The sequence below is a fragment of the Syngnathus typhle genome, linkage group LG22 (assembly GCF_033458585.1).
Source record: "Syngnathus typhle isolate RoL2023-S1 ecotype Sweden linkage group LG22, RoL_Styp_1.0, whole genome shotgun sequence".
NCBI classification, from domain to species: domain Eukaryota; kingdom Metazoa; phylum Chordata; class Actinopteri; order Syngnathiformes; family Syngnathidae; genus Syngnathus; species Syngnathus typhle.
The window spans coordinates 7,201,494-7,220,666 of NC_083759.1; the positions used below are offsets into that span (position 1 = coordinate 7,201,494).

The 19,173-nt window shown below is 47.0% G+C and overlaps 2 protein-coding genes across 2 annotated transcripts; one reads left to right on the forward strand and one right to left on the reverse strand.

Annotated features, from left to right (window-relative positions):
• Window positions 1-14: 14 nt before the first annotated feature.
• On the reverse strand, window positions 15-5,540 carry LOC133146273 (uncharacterized). The gene is made up of 2 exons (XM_061269769.1): window positions 5,430-5,540; window positions 15-4,462 (listed from the first exon to the last, which is right to left on the reverse strand). Exon 2 carries the CDS (start codon window positions 1,767-1,769, stop codon window positions 720-722), a length of 1,050 nt encoding a protein of 349 aa, XP_061125753.1. The 5' UTR covers window positions 1,770-4,462; window positions 5,430-5,540; the 3' UTR covers window positions 15-719.
• A 222-nt stretch (window positions 5,541-5,762) lies between these two features.
• Window positions 5,763-18,863, forward strand: cad (carbamoyl-phosphate synthetase 2, aspartate transcarbamylase, and dihydroorotase). The gene is made up of 44 exons (XM_061269765.1): window positions 5,763-6,178; window positions 6,652-6,791; window positions 6,861-6,990; window positions 7,082-7,224; window positions 7,290-7,431; window positions 7,508-7,679; window positions 8,138-8,323; window positions 8,396-8,505; window positions 8,623-8,765; window positions 8,872-9,003; window positions 9,076-9,309; window positions 9,375-9,596; window positions 9,681-9,869; window positions 9,992-10,116; window positions 10,198-10,331; window positions 10,393-10,505; window positions 10,609-10,773; window positions 10,853-10,938; window positions 11,017-11,263; window positions 11,345-11,443; window positions 11,552-11,776; window positions 11,884-12,066; window positions 12,154-12,372; window positions 12,490-12,657; window positions 12,726-12,908; window positions 13,036-13,140; window positions 13,229-13,474; window positions 13,654-13,735; window positions 13,893-14,059; window positions 14,193-14,357; window positions 14,429-14,560; window positions 14,708-14,909; window positions 15,018-15,208; window positions 15,415-15,555; window positions 16,517-16,594; window positions 16,660-16,801; window positions 16,888-17,081; window positions 17,159-17,233; window positions 17,313-17,525; window positions 17,605-17,730; window positions 17,801-17,956; window positions 18,021-18,246; window positions 18,348-18,470; window positions 18,762-18,863. The coding sequence occupies exons 1-42, from the start codon at window positions 6,082-6,084 to the stop codon at window positions 18,084-18,086; spliced, it is 6,468 nt and encodes a 2,155-aa protein (XP_061125749.1). The 5' UTR covers window positions 5,763-6,081; the 3' UTR covers window positions 18,087-18,246; window positions 18,348-18,470; window positions 18,762-18,863.
• The last annotated feature ends 310 nt before the right edge of the window (window positions 18,864-19,173 follow it).

The following is a 19,173-nucleotide window of genomic DNA, read 5'->3' on the forward strand; positions in this document are numbered from 1 at the left end:
TTCCAAATGTAGTCTTAATTTACTTCTCTGGTTCTTCTATATCAAACAAATTTGTTTTAGGTTCATTTACCTGACATGTTTCGGCGGAATCTTCCGCCTTCATCAGAGTGTCACTGATGTGTTTGTGACGCGTCTTTATCAGCTGATGGATGAAGGCGTGGCTCACCTGTCAGATTTGACAGGTGAGTCACGCCCTCTGCTGTCAGTTCACCTCTCCAAAACACTGTTCCAGGTTGTAGAGAGCATGTATGCTCCCTCGTTCCTGTTGATGGTCCTCGGGCCCCGCTTGCGGATCTCAATGGCCTCCCTGATCCAACGCTGATGTTTGTTTTCTTCAGTGCGGATGACTCTGGCCTTCTCCCAGTCCATGATGTGGTTTTCCCTTTTACAGTGGTCGGTGATGGCTGACTTGTAGTGTTCCTGTTCTGCTTGTAGTTTTATTGCTCTTGTTTGTCTTGTTGCTGTCTCCTTCTCACATTCCTTCTTGTGTTCCATTTTTCTTGTGATGAAGTTCCTCCCTGTCTCCCCGATATATGATTTATTACATGATTTGCATGGAATCTCGTATATGGAATTGCATTTATTTTCCGGATTTACTCTGTCCTTTGGGTGGACCAGTATCTGACGGAGTGTTATATGTGGTCTGATAGGTGTGCTTATGTTGTATTTTTTCATGGCTCTTTTGATGCGTTCCGTAATTCCTCTCACATACGGCAACGTCACCATTCCGCTGGGTTCCTGTTTCCTTGTTTGTTTCTTTCTTTGCTCCTGTGTTTTGTATTTTTGTTTTTTACCTGTTCTGCACCTTTGGTTATTGCCCATTGTGGATACTGACATTTTTTGAGTGCGTGTTGTATGTATTTTTCTTCCTGTGTTATGTCGTCCGGATCTGTGATTATTGTTGTTCGTTCGTATAGTGTTCTGACTACTGACAGTTTGTGTATAGTGGGGTGTTCTGATGTCCAGAGGAGGTATTGGTCGGTGTGTGTGGGTTTTTTGTGTACTTTTGTTCTTATGTCACCATTGTCTGTGTGGTGTATGTTGATGTCTAAAAAGGCTATGGATCGAGCTGTTTCCTCTTCATGGGTGAATTTGATGTTACCCGTGGTGTCTATGGTGTTGAGATGGTCTGTGAGGTGTTGTGTATGTCCTGTTTTTACTTTTTCCAGAATGTCGTCGACGTAACGTTTCCATAGAGTGGGTTTGTATGTGTCCGGGGCTGTTAAGAGTGCCTTCTGTTCTAAATCTTCCATAAAAAAATTGCACATGATGGCAGAAAGAGGGTCTCCCATGGGGAATCCCTCTTTTTGCCTGTATATTGTGTTTCTGTATTGAAAGTATGTGGAGGTAGCGATGAAATGAAGTAGTTGGGTGATGTCTTTTGCTGTTAGATTTGTCCGTTTCTTGAGTGTCTTGTCTGCTGATAGTCTGTCATGTACTATGCGTATGGTGGGTTGTGTGGGCGTTTTTGTGAAGAGTGAAATGACGTCGTGTGATATGAGCATTTCATCTTTCTGTACTTTTATGTGTGCGAGTTCCGTGGCAAGCTGTCTTGAGTTTTTGCAGTGTTGATCCGTGTGTCCTAATAGTGGTTTTATTATTTCTGTGAGTGCTTTTGAAAGGTTGTATGTGACTGACCCTATGCTGTCTACAATGGGGCGGAGAGGTGTACCTGGTTTATGGATTTTTGGTGTGCCATAGATTCTGGGGATGATGTTTGCTGTGGGTATTAGGTGATTGTATGCCTGTTTGTCTATTTTATTTTCCATGAGTAGTGGTTTGAGTAATGATTTGAGTTTATTTTTCTTAATTCACTCTAGTCTTAATTTGTTCTTTTCAACTCTTGACTGTCTAATATTTCCAGATATCAATATGATAAATAGATCAATTGGATTCGTGCTGCAATTCACGAGCAGACCCCCCTTGCTCCAACTCAGCTCATTGTCTAGCTCCAGAAAATTCCTTGAGCGCCCAGCCGGAGCCGTAGCTCTTATTTGATTCCTCCCTTCCTCTCATATGTTATTGTTGCAAAAGTCTATCTAACCTTCTTTCGGAAATTATTATTGTATTGCATTATAAATAAAAATATATCATGTGGGCGTTCGTTTGTCATGAAGCGGAATGGAGCAGGGCGACCAAATGCAGTTTGGACCAGGGTTTATTGAGCAAACTCAAAAGGCAAACTATCGATACTCGACTAGGGACGTGAATAACAGAACAGAAAGACATGGAGATGAGAGACAAGAGACGAGAACAATCCGACAGGGGTGGGACACGCAGACAGAACTTATACACGCGACAGGTAGCGAGAGGCAGGTGACTGTGATGAGTACATAGATTGAGAGTAGGCACAGGAAGGGAGGGGCGAGCACACAGACACTGACAGAACTAATGACAACCTACTAGGGGTGTAAATCGCGGGTTTTGTCACGATACGATATCATATCGATACAAAGAAGTACGATACGATGTTTGCCGATATCTTAAAGCCTGCTGCGATTCATTCACGATATATCACGACATAGTGCTCTACGATTGATTTTTTTTTTTTTAATAAAAAATATAGAACAATATTCTGATTTATAACAATTCATACGCAAAATCAACAAGGTACTGCAAATTTATTTAGGAAATTACGAGAGTATTGTAGTATACAAAGTGCTTATTTTAACACTGAACTTTGATGTCGTGTTTTTTCTTTAAATGTGCGGCGAGATTTGTGCTCCCGGAATATTTGATCACCGCATGGCAGGATTTACAAACTGCACGTGTCTTGTCCGTTGAGCCATCTTTTCTTTGGAATCCAAAGTGCTTCCAAACGAATGACTTGAAGCCTAAAGGGGAGCAAATATCCTCGGCTTTTTGGACACTAGCCATAGCACCAGCCCAGGAGCCGCGTACTAGTTGTCGACTCCCCTTTCACGTGCCTGCTCTGCTCACAACACAACAACGCCGCACACTACTCCCGGAAAGAGGAAGCAAGCAACAATGAACTGGATTTCAAAATAAAGTCGCGTCAAATGTCCGAGGTCAAACACGGCGATATAAATCGATGTTTACGTTTAGCATCGATGCCAATAAATCCGAGAGCATTATATCGATTAATCGATCTGTATCGATGAATCGTTACACCCCTATTATTATTATTATTATTATGTTCCCCCAGATTTTTTTTTTCCAGAATTTTTTTGAGGATTTTCTTTTTCTTGGATTTCTTTTTTCTGAAAATTTTTGTGAAATGAGGCAGGCCAAAACTGGAATACTGCTTTATGATTCGCTGAAAACTCAGAAAGTGGGTGGGGCAATGAGAATAGAAATCTGTGATCGGTTGAAGGCGCGTTGCTATGCAAATGAGGTGCCATGTGGTTGGTGGGATAAAAGGAGGCGCGGTTCTGACAATTTGCAGCAATCTGATTGGGCAGATGTGCAGATACTGCAATCTGATTGGCTGTTGGAAAGGTGAGCGTGGTTATACAAATTTACACTGCGCTGTGATTGGTCAGACTGAATTTGGGCAGAGTTAGGAGGCGGGGTAAGTGGCACTTTTGGAAGGCAGTTTTCAGTGTTGAGGTGAGCGTTGTCTTTAACTGTTATCCTCCATCTCACATGAGGGTGAAATTGCAGTCCTGAATTGCAGCCACTTGAAGTCATGTGAGATGGAGGGTAACAGTCAAAGACTTGTGTCCATGGCAGTGACAGCAGGGCAACGCTCACCTCCAGATGAGCTCAGGTGAGATGTCACTTACTTCCAATGACACAAGCGCCACCAGGGGGAAGGTGAGCACATGCAAACAGCTGACATCTCTCACTGGGACAAAACCAAACAAAGTGCGAGGTACTGCACAGTACCATCACCACACTTTTCCATGACACTGACGCAAACCAAGTGAGTTAAATATTCATCAAATGTATATTTCTGTCTAACTTGGTTTGTATCATTGTCATTAAAAACATGTCTAGAGGTGTGGCACTTGGGTTTTGGCCCAGTCAGACATCACATCTCTCACTGGGACCAAACCTAAGGGCCACGTATTGCATAACATCTTCATCACACACTTTTGATGTGTTTTTCAATGACACTGATGCAAACCAAGTTGGTTAAATATTAATCAAATATACATTTCTGACGAACCTGGTTTGCATCAATGTCATTAAAAACACGTCTAGAGATGTTTGATGATTAAGTTGTGCAGTACCTGGCACATAGTTTTTGGCCCAGTCAGAGATGTTAGCTGGTTGGATGTGCTCACGTTCCGCCTGGTGGCACTTGTGTGTCATTAGAAGTGACAGGAGAGATGGCTGCACTCGCGGTCACCCTGTGGTGCAATGTGACATCGCACATAAGCTCCTCAAGCACATCACTGCGTACTCATTACGTTCAAATTGCAGGTTGCCGTCCTTTCCACTGCGCATGTCCCACAAGGCTGCCGGCTGCACCTCTGGGGCCCAAATCTCCATTATCCTGTCAAGTAACCAAAAAAATAATAATCGTGCGTCGCACTAATTGATTCAAAAGGGTTTCAATTCATTTTATTCATTCATATCAATTCATTCTATTAGGAAAACAGAGCATAGTTGCCCTTTTAATGTGTGAATTCCCAAATGTGCCAACACACGTAATGCGTTTGTATGAGCAATACAGCTCTATGCCCAACATGCAATGAGCACCTCAACCAAGGTCTCAAAGTCGTCAGACTGAAAAGACTCCGTTTATGTGTCAAAATACTGAGTAGTTCAAAATTGGTCAAACTACTGTAAAAGATAACAAACTGCTCCTCTAATACCATGCCTTGTGAAAATAGAATTTCAAATCCGAATACCGCATTTTGTTTTGAAATAAATGCTTCCAGTGCAGTTAGTTTCTCTGGTTTTAATGCAGAAGTGTTAATTAAAAGTGAAAAGTGAAACCATCTTGCTCCTGCGAGCCATTTTGGTGTTATTATTATTATTTTTTAATTTAACTATTTCCTTGACAGCTATAATGATACACTCTCTTATTTGTAACACATTGAATATGACAAACTACCAAAGAACTGAAACAATAATAGAATCCCCAACTATAGAGGATGAGCGCCCTCTGCTAGAAACATGTTGTACTTTCGCTCAAAACACAACTAGTAGTCACCGGTAGAGCTGCACAGTGAACTGGCTTGCGTACGGGAACTGAGAAAGCTCAATTCAAATGGAACCAAGCGCGTTTGACAACCCGCAGAAATGGCAATGACTCTTCGAACAACAATAGCAACAACGACGCCACCACATTGTGTATACAACGACAGCCCTGTTATTAAGGGAGATAACTATATTCATTAATCAAACACATAACAAATCTTACTGGGTAAACCTTTGAGACCTTTAATTGAACATTCTGGTTCTGTTAAGATAATGAATACATTCAGAATATTGATTTTCTTATTATTGTCACTTACATGAGAAACGAGTTTTGAAAAAAGACGATTCCTCCTGCAGTAAACTGTTACCATACGGTTGTTGTTCCCGCCACAGAAGTATTGTTTTGACGTCATAGACAAGAAACGCACAATCAAGTGACAATTGTACCGGAAGTAGAAGATTCTCGCCACGCGTTTAAAACAAACACGCGCCTTATTGTTTGTTGCGTAAAAGTTGATAATATACTAAAAGAGCAGTTGGTGAATCAAGCAAAAATAAACTGTGGCTCACTTAAACCAAATATTCAGTGAAAAAAAGTAGGGAGAACCTTGTTTTTAGTTTGAAAAGACAAACCGGAAATACTACGTCGAAATTGAGCCTTCGAACCATCTGAACCCCCGGCCAAGCTCATCGGCGTCTGCCGCACACGTGGGAGATCCTTGGCGTCCTCGGGTCGCCTTCGCAAACCGGGAAAACTCAAACCATACGCCGCGTCGATCGGTTGCCCTCTCTTGAATCGCTTTGAACATCCACCATTTCATTTCTAACAAGACGACTCCCGGCAGTCGATTTTCTCCCACTTTTAGCCCTTTTCTTCTCGTTGGTTGTTTCACGTGGAAAACCACTGGATCGTGGTCGTGGCCGCCTGGCGTAACCAGCAACTAAACGCGATCGGGACGTGGAAGCAAGATGTCCGAGAAGACCATAGCCAGCCTCATCCTGGAGGACGGGACGCGGTTTACGGGCAGCCTTTTCGGTGCTAAAGTGTCCGTTTCTGGCGAAGTTGGTACGTAACACCGAACCCTGTTTGTTTGTCAAATAAATTCGTATCTTGATCGCCATGTTGTTGAGCCAAATTCTGTGAAGTCGTCTTGACGAACCTGTCCGTTGACTTGCTGGAACACGTCTCAGAATTTTCCCAAATTTCAACTTTTCTGTGCTAGAGCAACCGCTACAGTTTGAAAGTGACTGCAATAAGGGAATTGCGACATATTCTCAAAACGTAATGTCAGACATTTGTCAAAGATCAAATTATATGTCACTTTTGACAGTCAGTCAGAGTGGTTTACACACTCACTAAAAGCTTAAGCTTATACTTTGGTTGTCCACGTGGAAGGAAATTGATGTATTTATTTCGATTCATTGGCTAGTAGTGGTATAGCCAGTGTTCAGGCAAATCCGTAAAAGTCTTGAAAGAAAATAGATATTGTAAAGAGGTTCAACTATCCTTACCAATGCTTTATTATTGTTGCCCCGTAGTGTTCCAGACCGGCATGGTGGGCTACCCTGAGTCCCTGACTGACCCATCGTACCACTGCCAACTGCTTACGCTCACCTACCCGCTGGTGGGCAATTATGGCGTGCCAGCGGACGTTGAGGGCGCGTTCGGCTTGAGCAAGGTGCTGTGAGATACTATGTTTGACAGATATTTAGAGGTATGATGGTCACAGTGTGATGTCTTCTCGCAGTGGTTTGAGTCATCAAAGATCCACGCCGCCGCTCTCATCATCGGGGAGCTGTCGGAGTGTCCGAGTCATTGGAGTTCAGTCAAGTCCTTGGACCGGTGGCTCCAGGAGCAAGGAGTTCCTGGACTACAAGGTGGGAAAGTCACAGATATAAGAAAGAAAATTGTTGAATAGGTGGAATATCCTAAGCATATTAACTTTGAACCTGTTGTGTCCTGACATAGGTATCGATACCCGCTGCCTGACCAAAAAGATCCGCGAGAAGGGGACCATGTTGGGAAAGCTGGTTTTGGAGGGGACCCCCGAGGACACTGTTCCCTTTGACAATCCCGACAAAAGGAACCTGGTCCAGGAGGTGTCCATGAGGGTAAGGTTATCATACCAGGCTTTAAAATTATGTTTTGCCAGCAACTTTACTCATTGTTTGTCCAGGAGCCGCAATTGTTCAACCCCAGCGGTATTCTGCGGATCACCGTGGTGGACTGCGGTATCAAATACAACCAAATCCGCTGCCTGGCCGAGCGAGGTGCCCGCGTCACCGTTGTACCCTGGGACCACCCGTTGGACAGCTCAGGTCAACATCACACATGCAGTTGAGGCTCTTGAAGTCACCCTGGTTGATTGTCGGTGCCTTTTTTTGTCCTCTCCAGAATTTGATGGTTTGTTCATCAGCAACGGTCCAGGCGATCCGCTTCTCTGCCAGGCCACCATCGACAACGTACGCAAAGTGGTGTGCGTGGATCAGCCCAAGCCAGTTTTCGGCATCTGCCTGGGACACCAGCTGCTCTCCTTGGTCATCGGAGCAAAGACCTACAAGATGAAGTTAGTCATTCACTTCATAGTAAAACGTTCTTTCTTCAGTTAGGCATTCGTAGTTGTTGAATTAGACGGTTGTCCTCAGTGACCTCAGTCCTGATGTGAAATGTGTCTTCCCCTCGCTCTCAGCAGCTGAGCGTTTGTGTTTTAGATTAAGGCAGAACAAACAAAGTGCAATCAAGCGCTTATGAAAGCACTGGCTGTTTTGTCGGCGCCGTCCAAGGTTACCACAGCCAACAAATGTTCACGGAATGACAACTGGCAGCATGTCCTTGTGGGATTATGACAATAGACCAGGAATGAACCATTATTATCACACATTATCGGGGGCATTTTTTTCCATTATTATCACACATTATCGGGGGCATTTTTTTTTTCTTCCCTAAAAAGTATTTTTCAATTATTTGTTAAAATGTATTATTATTATTTTTTATGTACTCATCTGTGTCTCATCAATGTGGCAGGTACGGCAACCGTGGCCACAACCAGCCTTGCCTCCACAAGGGCACCGACCGCTGCTTCATCACCAGTCAGAACCACGGCTTCGCTGTGGACCCCGACACCCTGCCGAGCGACTGGGACGTTCTCTTCACAAACGCCAACGATCACACCAACGAGGGCATCGTGCACAACACGCAGCCGCTTTTCAGGTGCAGACGGCCAACAGGGAAGTTACTTTTCTCACTCCTTCCCGAATGATAACTTTCAATATTTGTTTCCAGTGTCCAGTTCCATCCCGAGCATATGGCCGGCCCGACGGATCTGGTCGGCTTGTTTGACGTGTTCCTTGACACCGTCAGAGACCACAAGGAGGGCAATGCTGACAAATCAGGTATTTGTTTTCTGTTCTTGGTTAAAAAAAATATATATATATATATATACTTTAAGGCCATAGGACCCAGTCCTAGCGAGCATCCTTGAGACACAATTCTCCATTTTCTTTCCACAGTGAAGCGGCGTCTGATGGAGCATCTCACCTATACAAATTCTCCCAAGCCTGAAGAGGTTTCCCGACCGAGGAAGGTCCTCATCTTGGGCTCTGGGGGCCTTTCCATCGGCCAGGCCGGAGAGTTTGACTACTCGGGTTCTCAGGTCGGTGTGTTTTGATTTTCAGAAATTCATAACATACCTGGAGTTACTTGTACAAACCTTCGGACCTCCAGCATGCCATCATACTTAATGCCTCTTTTCTTTTCAGGCTATTAAGGCTCTGAAGGAGGAGAATATCCAGACAGTGCTGATTAATCCCAATATCGCCACAGTGCAGACCTCTAAGGGTCTGGCGGACAAGGTTTACTTCCTGCCCATTACAGCAGAATACGTCACTCAGGTGTGTCTCTGTAGACATCACGTCTTTATTTCAAACAATATAACCGGCGCTGACCGACGCATTCACTCCAAGGTGATTAAAAACGAGCGCCCAGACGGCGTCCTGCTGACGTTCGGTGGGCAGACGGCGCTGAATTGTGGCGTGGAGCTGACCAAGTTGGGTGTGCTGGAGAAGTACAACGTGAGGGTTCTGGGCACACCTGTGGCTTCCATCGAGATGACAGAGGACAGGAAGATCTTTGTGGAGAAAATGGAGGAGATCAACGAGCATGTAGCGCCCAGCGAGGCTGCCCTCTCCGTGGAGCAGGTGAGCGCGATTGGCGCTGTCGCTTTCGGACCCAGTTGACTCCTGCCTCTTTGTAATCTTGTCAGGCGGTGGCCGCCGCAGAGCGCCTGGGCTACCCAGTGCTGGTCCGCTCGGCCTTCGCCCTGGGCGGCCTGGGCTCGGGCTTCGCCAACAGCCGCGAGGAGCTGACCTCCCTGGTCACGTCGGCCTTCGCGCACACCTCGCAGGTGCTGGTGGACAAGTCGCTGAAAGGCTGGAAGGAGATCGAGTACGAGGTGGTGCGCGACGCCTTCGACAACTGCGTCACTGTGAGTCAAAACATGATGTCTGTTGCCTGTTCCATCTTTGGCTTGAATCAAAAATAGAAAAAGAAGCATTAACGTCCTGTTTAGGTGTGTAACATGGAGAATATTGACCCTCTGGGCATCCACACTGGAGAGTCTATCGTTGTGGCGCCCAGTCAAACGCTCAACGACCACGAGTACAATATGCTTCGGAACACCGCCATCAAGGTCATCCGCCATCTTGGCATTGTGGGAGAGTGCAACATCCAGTATGCGCTTAATCCCGAATCTGACCAGGTAAAAATAGATGATGTACTGTGCACTAAAACAAATTTGCCTAATACAAGATATAATGCAACTTACTACACAAGGTGTTTACAAATATGACCTAGCTTACTTAAGGAGTTCTTCTCTTTCAGTACTACATCATCGAGGTCAACGCCCGCCTGTCGCGCAGCTCTGCTCTGGCCAGTAAAGCGACGGGTTACCCTCTGGCATATGTAGCAGCAAAACTCGGCCTGGGGATTCCGTTGCCGCAACTCAAGTATGACGACATAGATGATCTCAATTGAGGCTTATTTTACACAGAAGCCTATTTCACCTGGATGGGTTTCCCCCCCCCCAGGAATTCTGTCACCAACTCAACCACGGCTAACTTTGAGCCCAGTTTAGACTACTGTGTAGTGAAGGTGCCTCGTTGGGATCTGAGCAAGTTCTTGAGGGTCTCCACCAAGATCGGAAGCTCCATGAAGAGTGTCGGTAAGAGACCGTGTTATTGCTGCACCGTGTTGGGGGTTTCACTGCACACTTTTTTGTCCAGGTGAGGTGATGGCCATCGGCCGCAGCTTTGAGGAGGCCTTCCAGAAGGCTCTGAGGATGGTGGATGAGAACTGCGTCGGGTTTGATCACACTATCAAGCCGGTGTCTCAACAGGTGAGTGACGAAGGTGTTGTGAACGCCTGCTCGTCTTCAGAAAAATGAAAAATGTATTTCCGTAACAAAATATTTTTCTGTTCCTTCCCATCACTGCTGCCAGGAGCTCCAGATACCCACTGACAAGCGGATCTTCGTTCTGGCCGCCGCCCTCCGTGACGGCTACACGGTGGACCAACTGTACGAGCTGACCAAAATCGACCGCTGGTTCTTGCACAAGATGAAGAACATCTCCGACCACGAGCGACTGCTGGAGAAGTACAACCAGGTGGGACCGGGCCGATGTTCACCAAAGCACTGAAACGGAGACCAGGTTGTCATTTACTTGTGTGGAATCGATTGCGCAGGACGAGAGTCTCATGCCGCCCGAGGTGATGCGCAAGGCCAAGCAGTTGGGCTTCTCGGACAAGCAGATCGCGTTGGCTGTCCAGAGGTGGGGAGAGCTTGAAGAGTAGATTTGATTGGTCATTGTTGTTCTAACCTGTGGCATCGCCGCCCCTCCCCACTCCAGCACCGAACTGGCTGTGAGGAAGCTGCGCCACGATTGGTCCATCCTTCCTGTGGTCAAGCAGATCGACACAGTGGCAGCGGAGTGGCCGGCCTTCACCAACTACCTGTACCTGACCTACAACGGCGCCCAGCACGACCTGAGCTTCAGCGACCTGCACGTCATGGTGATCGGATCGGGCGTCTACCGCATCGGCAGCAGCGTCGAATTCGACTGGTGCGCGGTGGGCTGCATCACCGAGCTCCGGAAGGTGCGGCCCTTAAACGCCCGCCCCCGCTCTTAGTCCATCGCCGTCTTCGTTCTGATCCATTCATCTCCTCTCGTCCTGCAGATGGGCTACAAGACCATAATGGTGAACTACAACCCTGAGACGGTCAGCACGGACTACGACATGTGTGACCGCCTCTACTTTGATGAAATCTCCTTTGAGGTGCCATTGTAGCTCATTCACCTTGAAAACCTTCAGAAACGTTTTAAAATATTTTTTTTATTGAAAAGGCACTCACTTGAAATTTGATGTTGTGTGTGTTGCTCTCAGGTGGTGATGGATATCTATGAGCTGGAAAACCTGGAGGGCGTGATCCTCTCCATGGGCGGCCAGCTGCCCAACAACATTGCCATGTCGCTGCACCGCCAGCAGTGCCGCATCCTGGGAACCTCGCCCGAGTTCATCGACTCGGCAGAGAACAGGTTCAAGTTCTCCAGAATGTTGGACACCATCGGCATCAGCCAGCCACAGTGGAAAGAACTCTCCGATACCGAGGTAACATTGCCACCTTTGACTTTCTAGCTGCAGCTTAAGCCTTAAACGTTTGTCACCCAGACATCCTGCCCGAAATAGAAAAGCGATGCCAACTTGTGTCTCGGCAGTCTGCTATAAGTTTTTGTGAGACGGTGGGCTACCCATGCTTGGTTCGGCCGTCCTACGTGCTGAGCGGTGCTGCCATGAACGTTGCCTACAGCGACAATGACCTGGAGAAATACCTGAGTAACGCCGTGGCTGTGTCCAAGGAGCATCCTGTCGTCATTTCTAAGTTCATACAGGAGGCCAAGGTGAGTCCAAGGGAGGCCCACAGACCAATCCCATAAACGACAGCGGGTTTACGTCCCAGTTGTTCGCAAACTAATCGAATCCTGTAGGAAATAGACGTGGATGCGGTGGCGAGCGACGGCGTGGTCTTGGCCTTCGCCGTGTCGGAGCATGTGGAGAACGCCGGCGTGCACTCTGGCGACGCCACACTGGTGACGCCCCCTCAGGACCTCAACCAGAAGACCATCGAGAGGATCAAGATCATCGTCCACGCCATTGGGCAAGAATTGCAGGTCACGGGACCCTTGAATCTGCAACTCATTGCAAAGGTGATGATTTTTTATTAACAGTTTTTAAAAAAAAAAAATTTTTTACGTGCTTTGATTATTGTAGTCGTTTATTTGTGTTCTTATAACATAATTTCCCTTGTGTCTCTGTGTTGCCAGGACGACCAGCTGAAGGTGATTGAATGCAACGTTCGCGTCTCGCGCTCCTTCCCCTTTGTATCCAAGACACTGGGCGTGGACCTCGTCGCCCTCGCCACGCAGATTATCATGGGCGAGGAGGTGGAGCCGGTGGGCCTGATGAGAGGAAAGGGCATTGTGGGCGTCAAGGTAAGCTCTCCTTCCATCTTTTTGTATTTCCTCTGTTGACGTCAAGTATACGTACGTGTTCCTCTCAGGTTCCTCAGTTTTCCTTCTCACGGCTGGCGGGTGCAGACGTGGTGCTGGGCGTGGAGATGACCAGCACTGGAGAGGTGGCGTGTTTTGGTGAAAACCGCTACGAAGCTTACCTCAAAGCCATGCTCTCCACCGGCTTCAAGATTCCCAAGAAGAACATTCTGCTCTCCATCGGCAGCTACAAGGTAAAGCTATTTTATCCTTCTCCTCAGCACTTTCATATTACAGCATTGAATCTTTTAAAGCTCCAACTTTGCAATTTCCCATCGAACCTGAATGCACCGTCTAATACTTTGTGTTATTTTGTTGTAGAACAAGAGCGAGCTACTGCCCACAGTACAGACTCTGGAGACGCTGGGTTACGACCTTTATGCCAGTCTGGGCACTGCTGATTTCTACACCGAACACGGCATCAAGGCAAGTTGACCCCCTCCCCCCCAGAAAATGCAACAATCCTTTTGTGCTATTTTTGTCATTACTTGTCCCCGTGTCCAATGTTTGCTAGGTGACAGCCGTGGACTGGCCGTTCGAGGAGGACGAAAGCGATTGTCCCACCAAGGAGAAGCAACGAAGCATCATGAACTACCTGGAGGAGAACCACTTTGACCTGGTGGTCAACCTCTCGATGAGGAACAGCGGGGGCCGCCGCCTCTCTTCCTTTGTCACCAAGGGTTACCGCACCCGCCGCATGGCCATCGACTACTCAGTGCCACTCATTATCGACATCAAATGCACCAAACTCTTTGTGCAGGTAGGCCCTTCATTGTGGATACTGATAGGTAACAGCAATTTTGCATCTGTTTTACTTCTATTGTTCTGTAAAAAAAAAAAAAGCTCATAATTTAACTAATTAAGAAATACACAAAGGATAAACAGACATGCTGACAGAAACAATTCCAGCTGTTGAAATATCGAAATGCTCGTTTGCAGGCTCTCCGTCAGATTGGCCGAAGTCCGCCGGTGAAGACTCACATCGACAGCATGACCTCACAGACATTAGTCCGCCTGCCTGGTGAGTTCCTGGTTCCTCTGCAAATATAAAATATAAGTATAGAATTTGATTTTAGAACTTTCCAAGTCTAATGATGATAATACAGTTTGTGAACAAGGGCATTACATTTTTGTGTCAGTGGTTTTTGCATGTTATGATCGCTTCCTTTGTCTGCCAGGCCTCATCGACGTCCACGTCCACTTGCGGGAACCCGGCGCCACCCACAAAGAGGACTTCTCCTCGGGCACGGCGGCTGCCCTGGCTGGCGGCGTGACCATGGTGTGCGCCATGCCCAATACCTCCCCCGCCATCACCGATGGCACCACCCTGGCCCTCGCTCAGAAGGTACGATAGATGTTGTCACAAAGAGACTGGATGAACAGGACGGCACTCAGGATCTGCTTAAAAGTTGAAATGTAAGACTTTCTCGGACTCGCACTTATGCGACTTGCTTCTGGCGTGTGTTGTGATGTCACAGCTCGCTAAAGCCAACTGCCGCTGCGACTACGCACTTTATTTGGGCGCCACCTCGGACAACGCGGCTGTCCTGCCGTCCATTTCTAGTCAGGCTGTCGGCCTGAAGATGTACCTAAACGACACCTTCTCCACCCTTAAGATGGACAATGTCTCACTGTGGATGGAGGTACGCTCTGCTCCCCTCCACACCGCACCACCATCAGTTGTCATGATTTGACTATTTTCTTCTCTTTGAAGCACTTTGAGAAGTGGCCCAAGCATCTTCCCATTGTGGCACACGCTGAGAAGCAGACGGTGGCCGCTATCTTGATGGTAGCTCAGCTCTACCAGCGGCCGGTGCACATCTGCCACGTGGCCAAAAAGGATGAGGTAAGATGCTCTCCTCTCACAGGAAAAGAACCAGAACAACTAAAGTATAAGAGGATACAAGTAATTAAAAAAAATCTTCTTGTGTAAAAAACGTAAAATAATTGATAGAATTGACTCGCTGCTGTTTTTTCCCCCGTTCACTCTCAGATCATGATCATCCGGGCCGCCAAGCAGAAGGGCATCCATGTGACATGTGAGGTGGCGCCTCATCACCTGTTCCTTTGCGACGACAACGTGGTGGAGATCGGCAATGGGCGAGCGGAGGTGCGACCCATGCTGGGCTCCCGCGAGGACATGGAGGCGCTGTGGGAGAACCTGGACATTATCGACTGCTTTGCCACAGACCACGGTCAGGAAAAACTTATCAAATTGCGATGAAATGATATTGTAAGACCGTATCAGCCAACCCCAGCTGCAACATTGCATTAAGATCCAATCTCTCTCTTCTTTTTTCCAGCTCCTCACTCGGTGGAAGAGAAAAACAGTGACCATCCTCCTCCAGGCTACCCCGGCCTAGAGACCATGCTGCCACTGCTGCTCACCGCCGTCAGCGAGGGACGTCTGACTTTGGACGACATCATCCGTCGTCTTCACGACAACCCGCGCCGCATCTTTAACCTGCCCATGCAGGAAAACACTTATGTGGAGGTACCCAGTCACGACGTCATTACTTAATCACGCTTACTGCCATATAATATCTAATATTTGACATCGGATTAGAACAATTGGTTTTAAATTGGTTGGAAAATATTGTTGAAAAGTTTAAATGCTAATTATTGTTTGTATGACTCTGTAGTTGCTAGAAATAGAGCTGGGATAAAAAATAAACCTGGTGTTGTTCTTCTGCGGACCAGGTGGACTTGGAGCATGAGTGGGTAATTCCACAGGCCATGCTTTTCACCAAGTCCAAGTGGACGCCGTTCCAAGGCATGAAGGTGAAGGGCAAAGTTCGTCGTGTGGTTCTGCGAGGAGAGGTGGCCTACATCGACGGGCAGGTAAACCTCTATGGACTGTTTTGGGTTCTCACACAGATGTTACCGAACCCCACGAGTCCACAAAATCTCTATAAAATATTTGATTATATTTTTATATCATGAAAAATACAAGTGTATTGAAATAATTTCCTCGCTTGTTTTGTTTTTATGTACCGTTTTTTGTATAATGCGCAAAATGTAACAAATTTATTGTCCTAAAATCTTGGGTGCGCATGGGTACAAAGTTTTTTGTTTTTTTGGGGGGGGGGGGGGGGGGGTTGAAAAAAATCATGGTACAACAATTTTTGAAGAAAATCTTGTCACGGATGGAGTGTGGATAGGAGCGGAGCGACCAAGTGCCGCTTGGACCAGGGTTTATTGGAGGAACTCAAAGCAGAGACTTGGTAAACTAGTTGTGATAAATAACTGGAACCTCACTCAAATATTGGTGATCCCATTGAGAGTCTCACATATTTCTTCGCTTTCGCTATCGAGTTTGCTACTGCATGCGCAGTGATACTGACTGGCAGAATAACATCCGGTTGTTCCCAAAGATGATCTTTTTTCTGAAATAATTTTACGTTTACGGACTTAAGTAACCCGGCTGGGTCATACCAAAGACTATAAAAATGGGACCCATTGCCTCCCTGCTTGGCACTCAGCATTAAGGGTTGGAATCGGGGGGTTAGATGACCAAATGATTCCCGAGCGCGGCGGCGCTGCTGCTCACTGCTCCCCGCTCCCCCAGGGGATGGATCAAAATCACACGGGGATGGGTCAAATGCAGAGGACAAATTTCACCACACCCAGATGCGTGTGTGACGATCATTGGGACTTGAAAAAAAAAAAAAGTCAAAATTTGGGTGCGTATTATACATGGGTACAGTCTTTTTTCCAGCATCGACATGCCATTTTTAGGGTGCGTATTATACATGGGGGCGCATTATACATGGGGAAAAAAAGGTATTTCATTTTTTGTTAGGTGTTGGTGGCACCAGGTTACGGCGAAGACGTGAAGAGCTGGCCAGTGGCTTCCGTCCTTTCCCCCGAAAGCCCAATGGTAAGGAGTAGAAATCCCGTTCAGAGCATGCCTAAAACGTTCAAGTCTTGCTTCTTTGCTTTTAGACCCCCGAGCGTCCTCGCCCGACCCCTCCCCGCGACGGTCCGGTGCGAACTCGAGCAGCCAGCCCTCGACGTTCGGCTGGAGACAGTCGCTACCTGCAGCCCGCCCGCATCCACCGCTCTTCCGACCCTGGAATGCCACCAGGTAGGATGGACACTTGCTTTAAAATTGACCAAAAAATAAATAAATTGATAGTTATGTTTGTAGTTCTAAAGTGCATAACTGTGCAGAGATGGTCATGCTGCCGCCCTCGGGTGTGGCCGAAAGCTACGGCCACCCGCCTCCGCTGTCCAGGCTTCTGTCCCCCCAGCCTGGGCCTGGGCAGACGGCCGTCGGCCAGCTGCCCCACGCCCACATGTCTCCTCTGCTGCACCCCCTGGTTGGCCAGCACGTCCTGTCCGTCAGACAGTTCAGCAAAGACCAGGTCGGACCTGGGACAAAACTCACACAGATGCGTTCAACATGACAGTAACATGATTGGACGTTTGTTGTCTATTTCAGATGTCTCACCTGTTCAACATTGCACACACGTTACGCTTGCTGGTTCAGAAGGAACGTAGCCTCGACATACTCAAGGTAGGTGCAATATTCCCTCCCTCCGTCACCTATTTTTTTGTTTTTGGTTTGACATAAAATTGCCCGACGACTGCCGCAGGGCAAAGTGATGGCGTCCATGTTCTACGAGGTGAGCACCCGCACTAGCAGTTCCTTCGCGGCAGCCATGCAGCGTCTGGGTGGCTCAGTGGTCCACTTCAGTGAGTCCACATCATCCACGCAGAAGGGCGAGTCCCTGACGGACTCGGTGCAGACCATGAGCTGCTACGCTGATGTTCTGGTGCTTAGACACCCCAGTCCCGGAGCCGTGGAGGTACGGCCATATTTTAAAATTCCTTTTACTCAACTTCAAAGTGTTTCCTTTAATGTGTTCTTGGTGTGATGTCATCCAGAGCGCATCACGCCACTGTCGCAAGCCAGTGATCAACGCAGGTGACGGGGTAGGCGAACACCCCACTCAGGCTCTTCTGGACGTCTTCACCATCCGGGAGGAGCTGGGCACGGTCAACGGCATGACAGTGAGGCCCGCCGCCCTTCTGGATTGTGAGGACATGGCTCTTAAAGGTTTGTGTTTGATTTTAAAACCAGGTCACCATGGTCGGCGATCTGAAACATGGCCGCACCGTCCACTCGCTGGCCAAACTGTTGACTCAGTACCGCATCACACTACGCTACGTGGCCCCCAAGAACCTCCACATGCCGGCCGAGATCATCGACTACGTGGCCTCCAAGGGAATCAAACAGGTATGTTTGCATCTGGAATATTGCAGGAATGGACGACTCAACGGAATGATGATGTCGTTGGCAGGAGGAGTTCGAGAGCATAGAGGAAGCTCTGCCTGAGACTGACGTCCTCTACATGACAAGGATTTAAGAAGACACTTTTTCCATTTCTACTCTCTCGATTTTAGTTTATTGTCTATTTTTTTGTGTGTGCAGTGTTTCGGTCAGTTCATCCTCAGCCCACACATCATGACCGCTGCCAAGAAGAAGATGGTGGTCATGCATCCACTGCCCCGAGTTAATGAAATCAGGTTCGATTTTGACAGTCACGTCAGCTCTTGAATAATTGCAGTTTTATCCATTATGTCATCTTGCAACAAGAAACAAGTGCATCTTTTTTTTGTCATTTCAGCGCCGAAGTGGACACTGACCCGAGGGCAGCCTACTTCCGCCAGGCGGAGAACGGCATGTACATCCGAATGGCCCTGCTGGCCACCGTACTCGGACGATAAACTGGGGGCACCTTGTATACACGGTAAGTGGTCGAGCCATTCTTGTTATTTGATGAGGTTTTGTTTTTTTTACATTACATTGCTCTCTTCTTTACAGTTTCTCTTGCTGTCAATTATTTTGGGACCAATTTTTTGTCTTTAAAAGAGGAAAGAATGCTACTTTGGATTCAGACAACTTATTAACTAAAATATTTTTCCCCCTTCTCTGATATACCTCATGTTGTTTAAATGTGCGACATTACCCCACAATCTATAAGTGTCATTTTTACGTAAAGTGTGGGTTTTACCGTCAATTATATGCTTCATTGTTACAGATCACAGGCAAAGGTTACTATCAAGGATATATGTCACTGCAGTGTTGGAGACTTAATTTGTATCATGCAAAAATAAAATGATGGTAATCCCCTTGCAAATTATTATGTTGATGAGTGGATATTGCAATGGACAGTCATTTAAATCCTTAACACCTTAGGCCACGCCCCCTAAAGGCACAATAACTGGTTCAAGTATTGTCTATTATGTTTGTTTTATTTTGTAGTGTACTTGTCATTAGTGTAATGGGTGAGATGGCATCAATACCCGGTTGCCAGATAATTAGTTTTTTTTACGATATATTTTGATTTGGCATACTGCTGTACATGGTTATTTGAGTTCATTTTAAGTCCTTAGTTTGCAGTTTTGGGCGGCTCGGTGGCGCACTGGCTAGCACGTCCGCCTCACAGTAAG

Excerpts from the sequence above, each read along its gene's own strand:
- cad (XM_061269765.1), top strand. The coding sequence starts at position 6,082 with ATGTCCGAGAAGACCATAGCCAGCCTCATCCTGGAGGACGGGACGCGG. Across the intron at positions 6,792-6,860 it reads GCGCGTTCGGCTTGAGCAAG|TGGTTTGAGTCATCAAAGAT; the intron begins GTGCTGTGAGAT and ends GTCTTCTCGCAG. Across the intron at positions 12,658-12,725 it reads AGGGCATTGTGGGCGTCAAG|GTTCCTCAGTTTTCCTTCTC; the intron begins GTAAGCTCTCCT and ends TGTTCCTCTCAG.
- LOC133146273 (XM_061269769.1), bottom strand. The coding sequence starts at position 1,769 with ATGGAAAATAAAATAGACAAACAGGCATACAATCACCTAATACCCACA.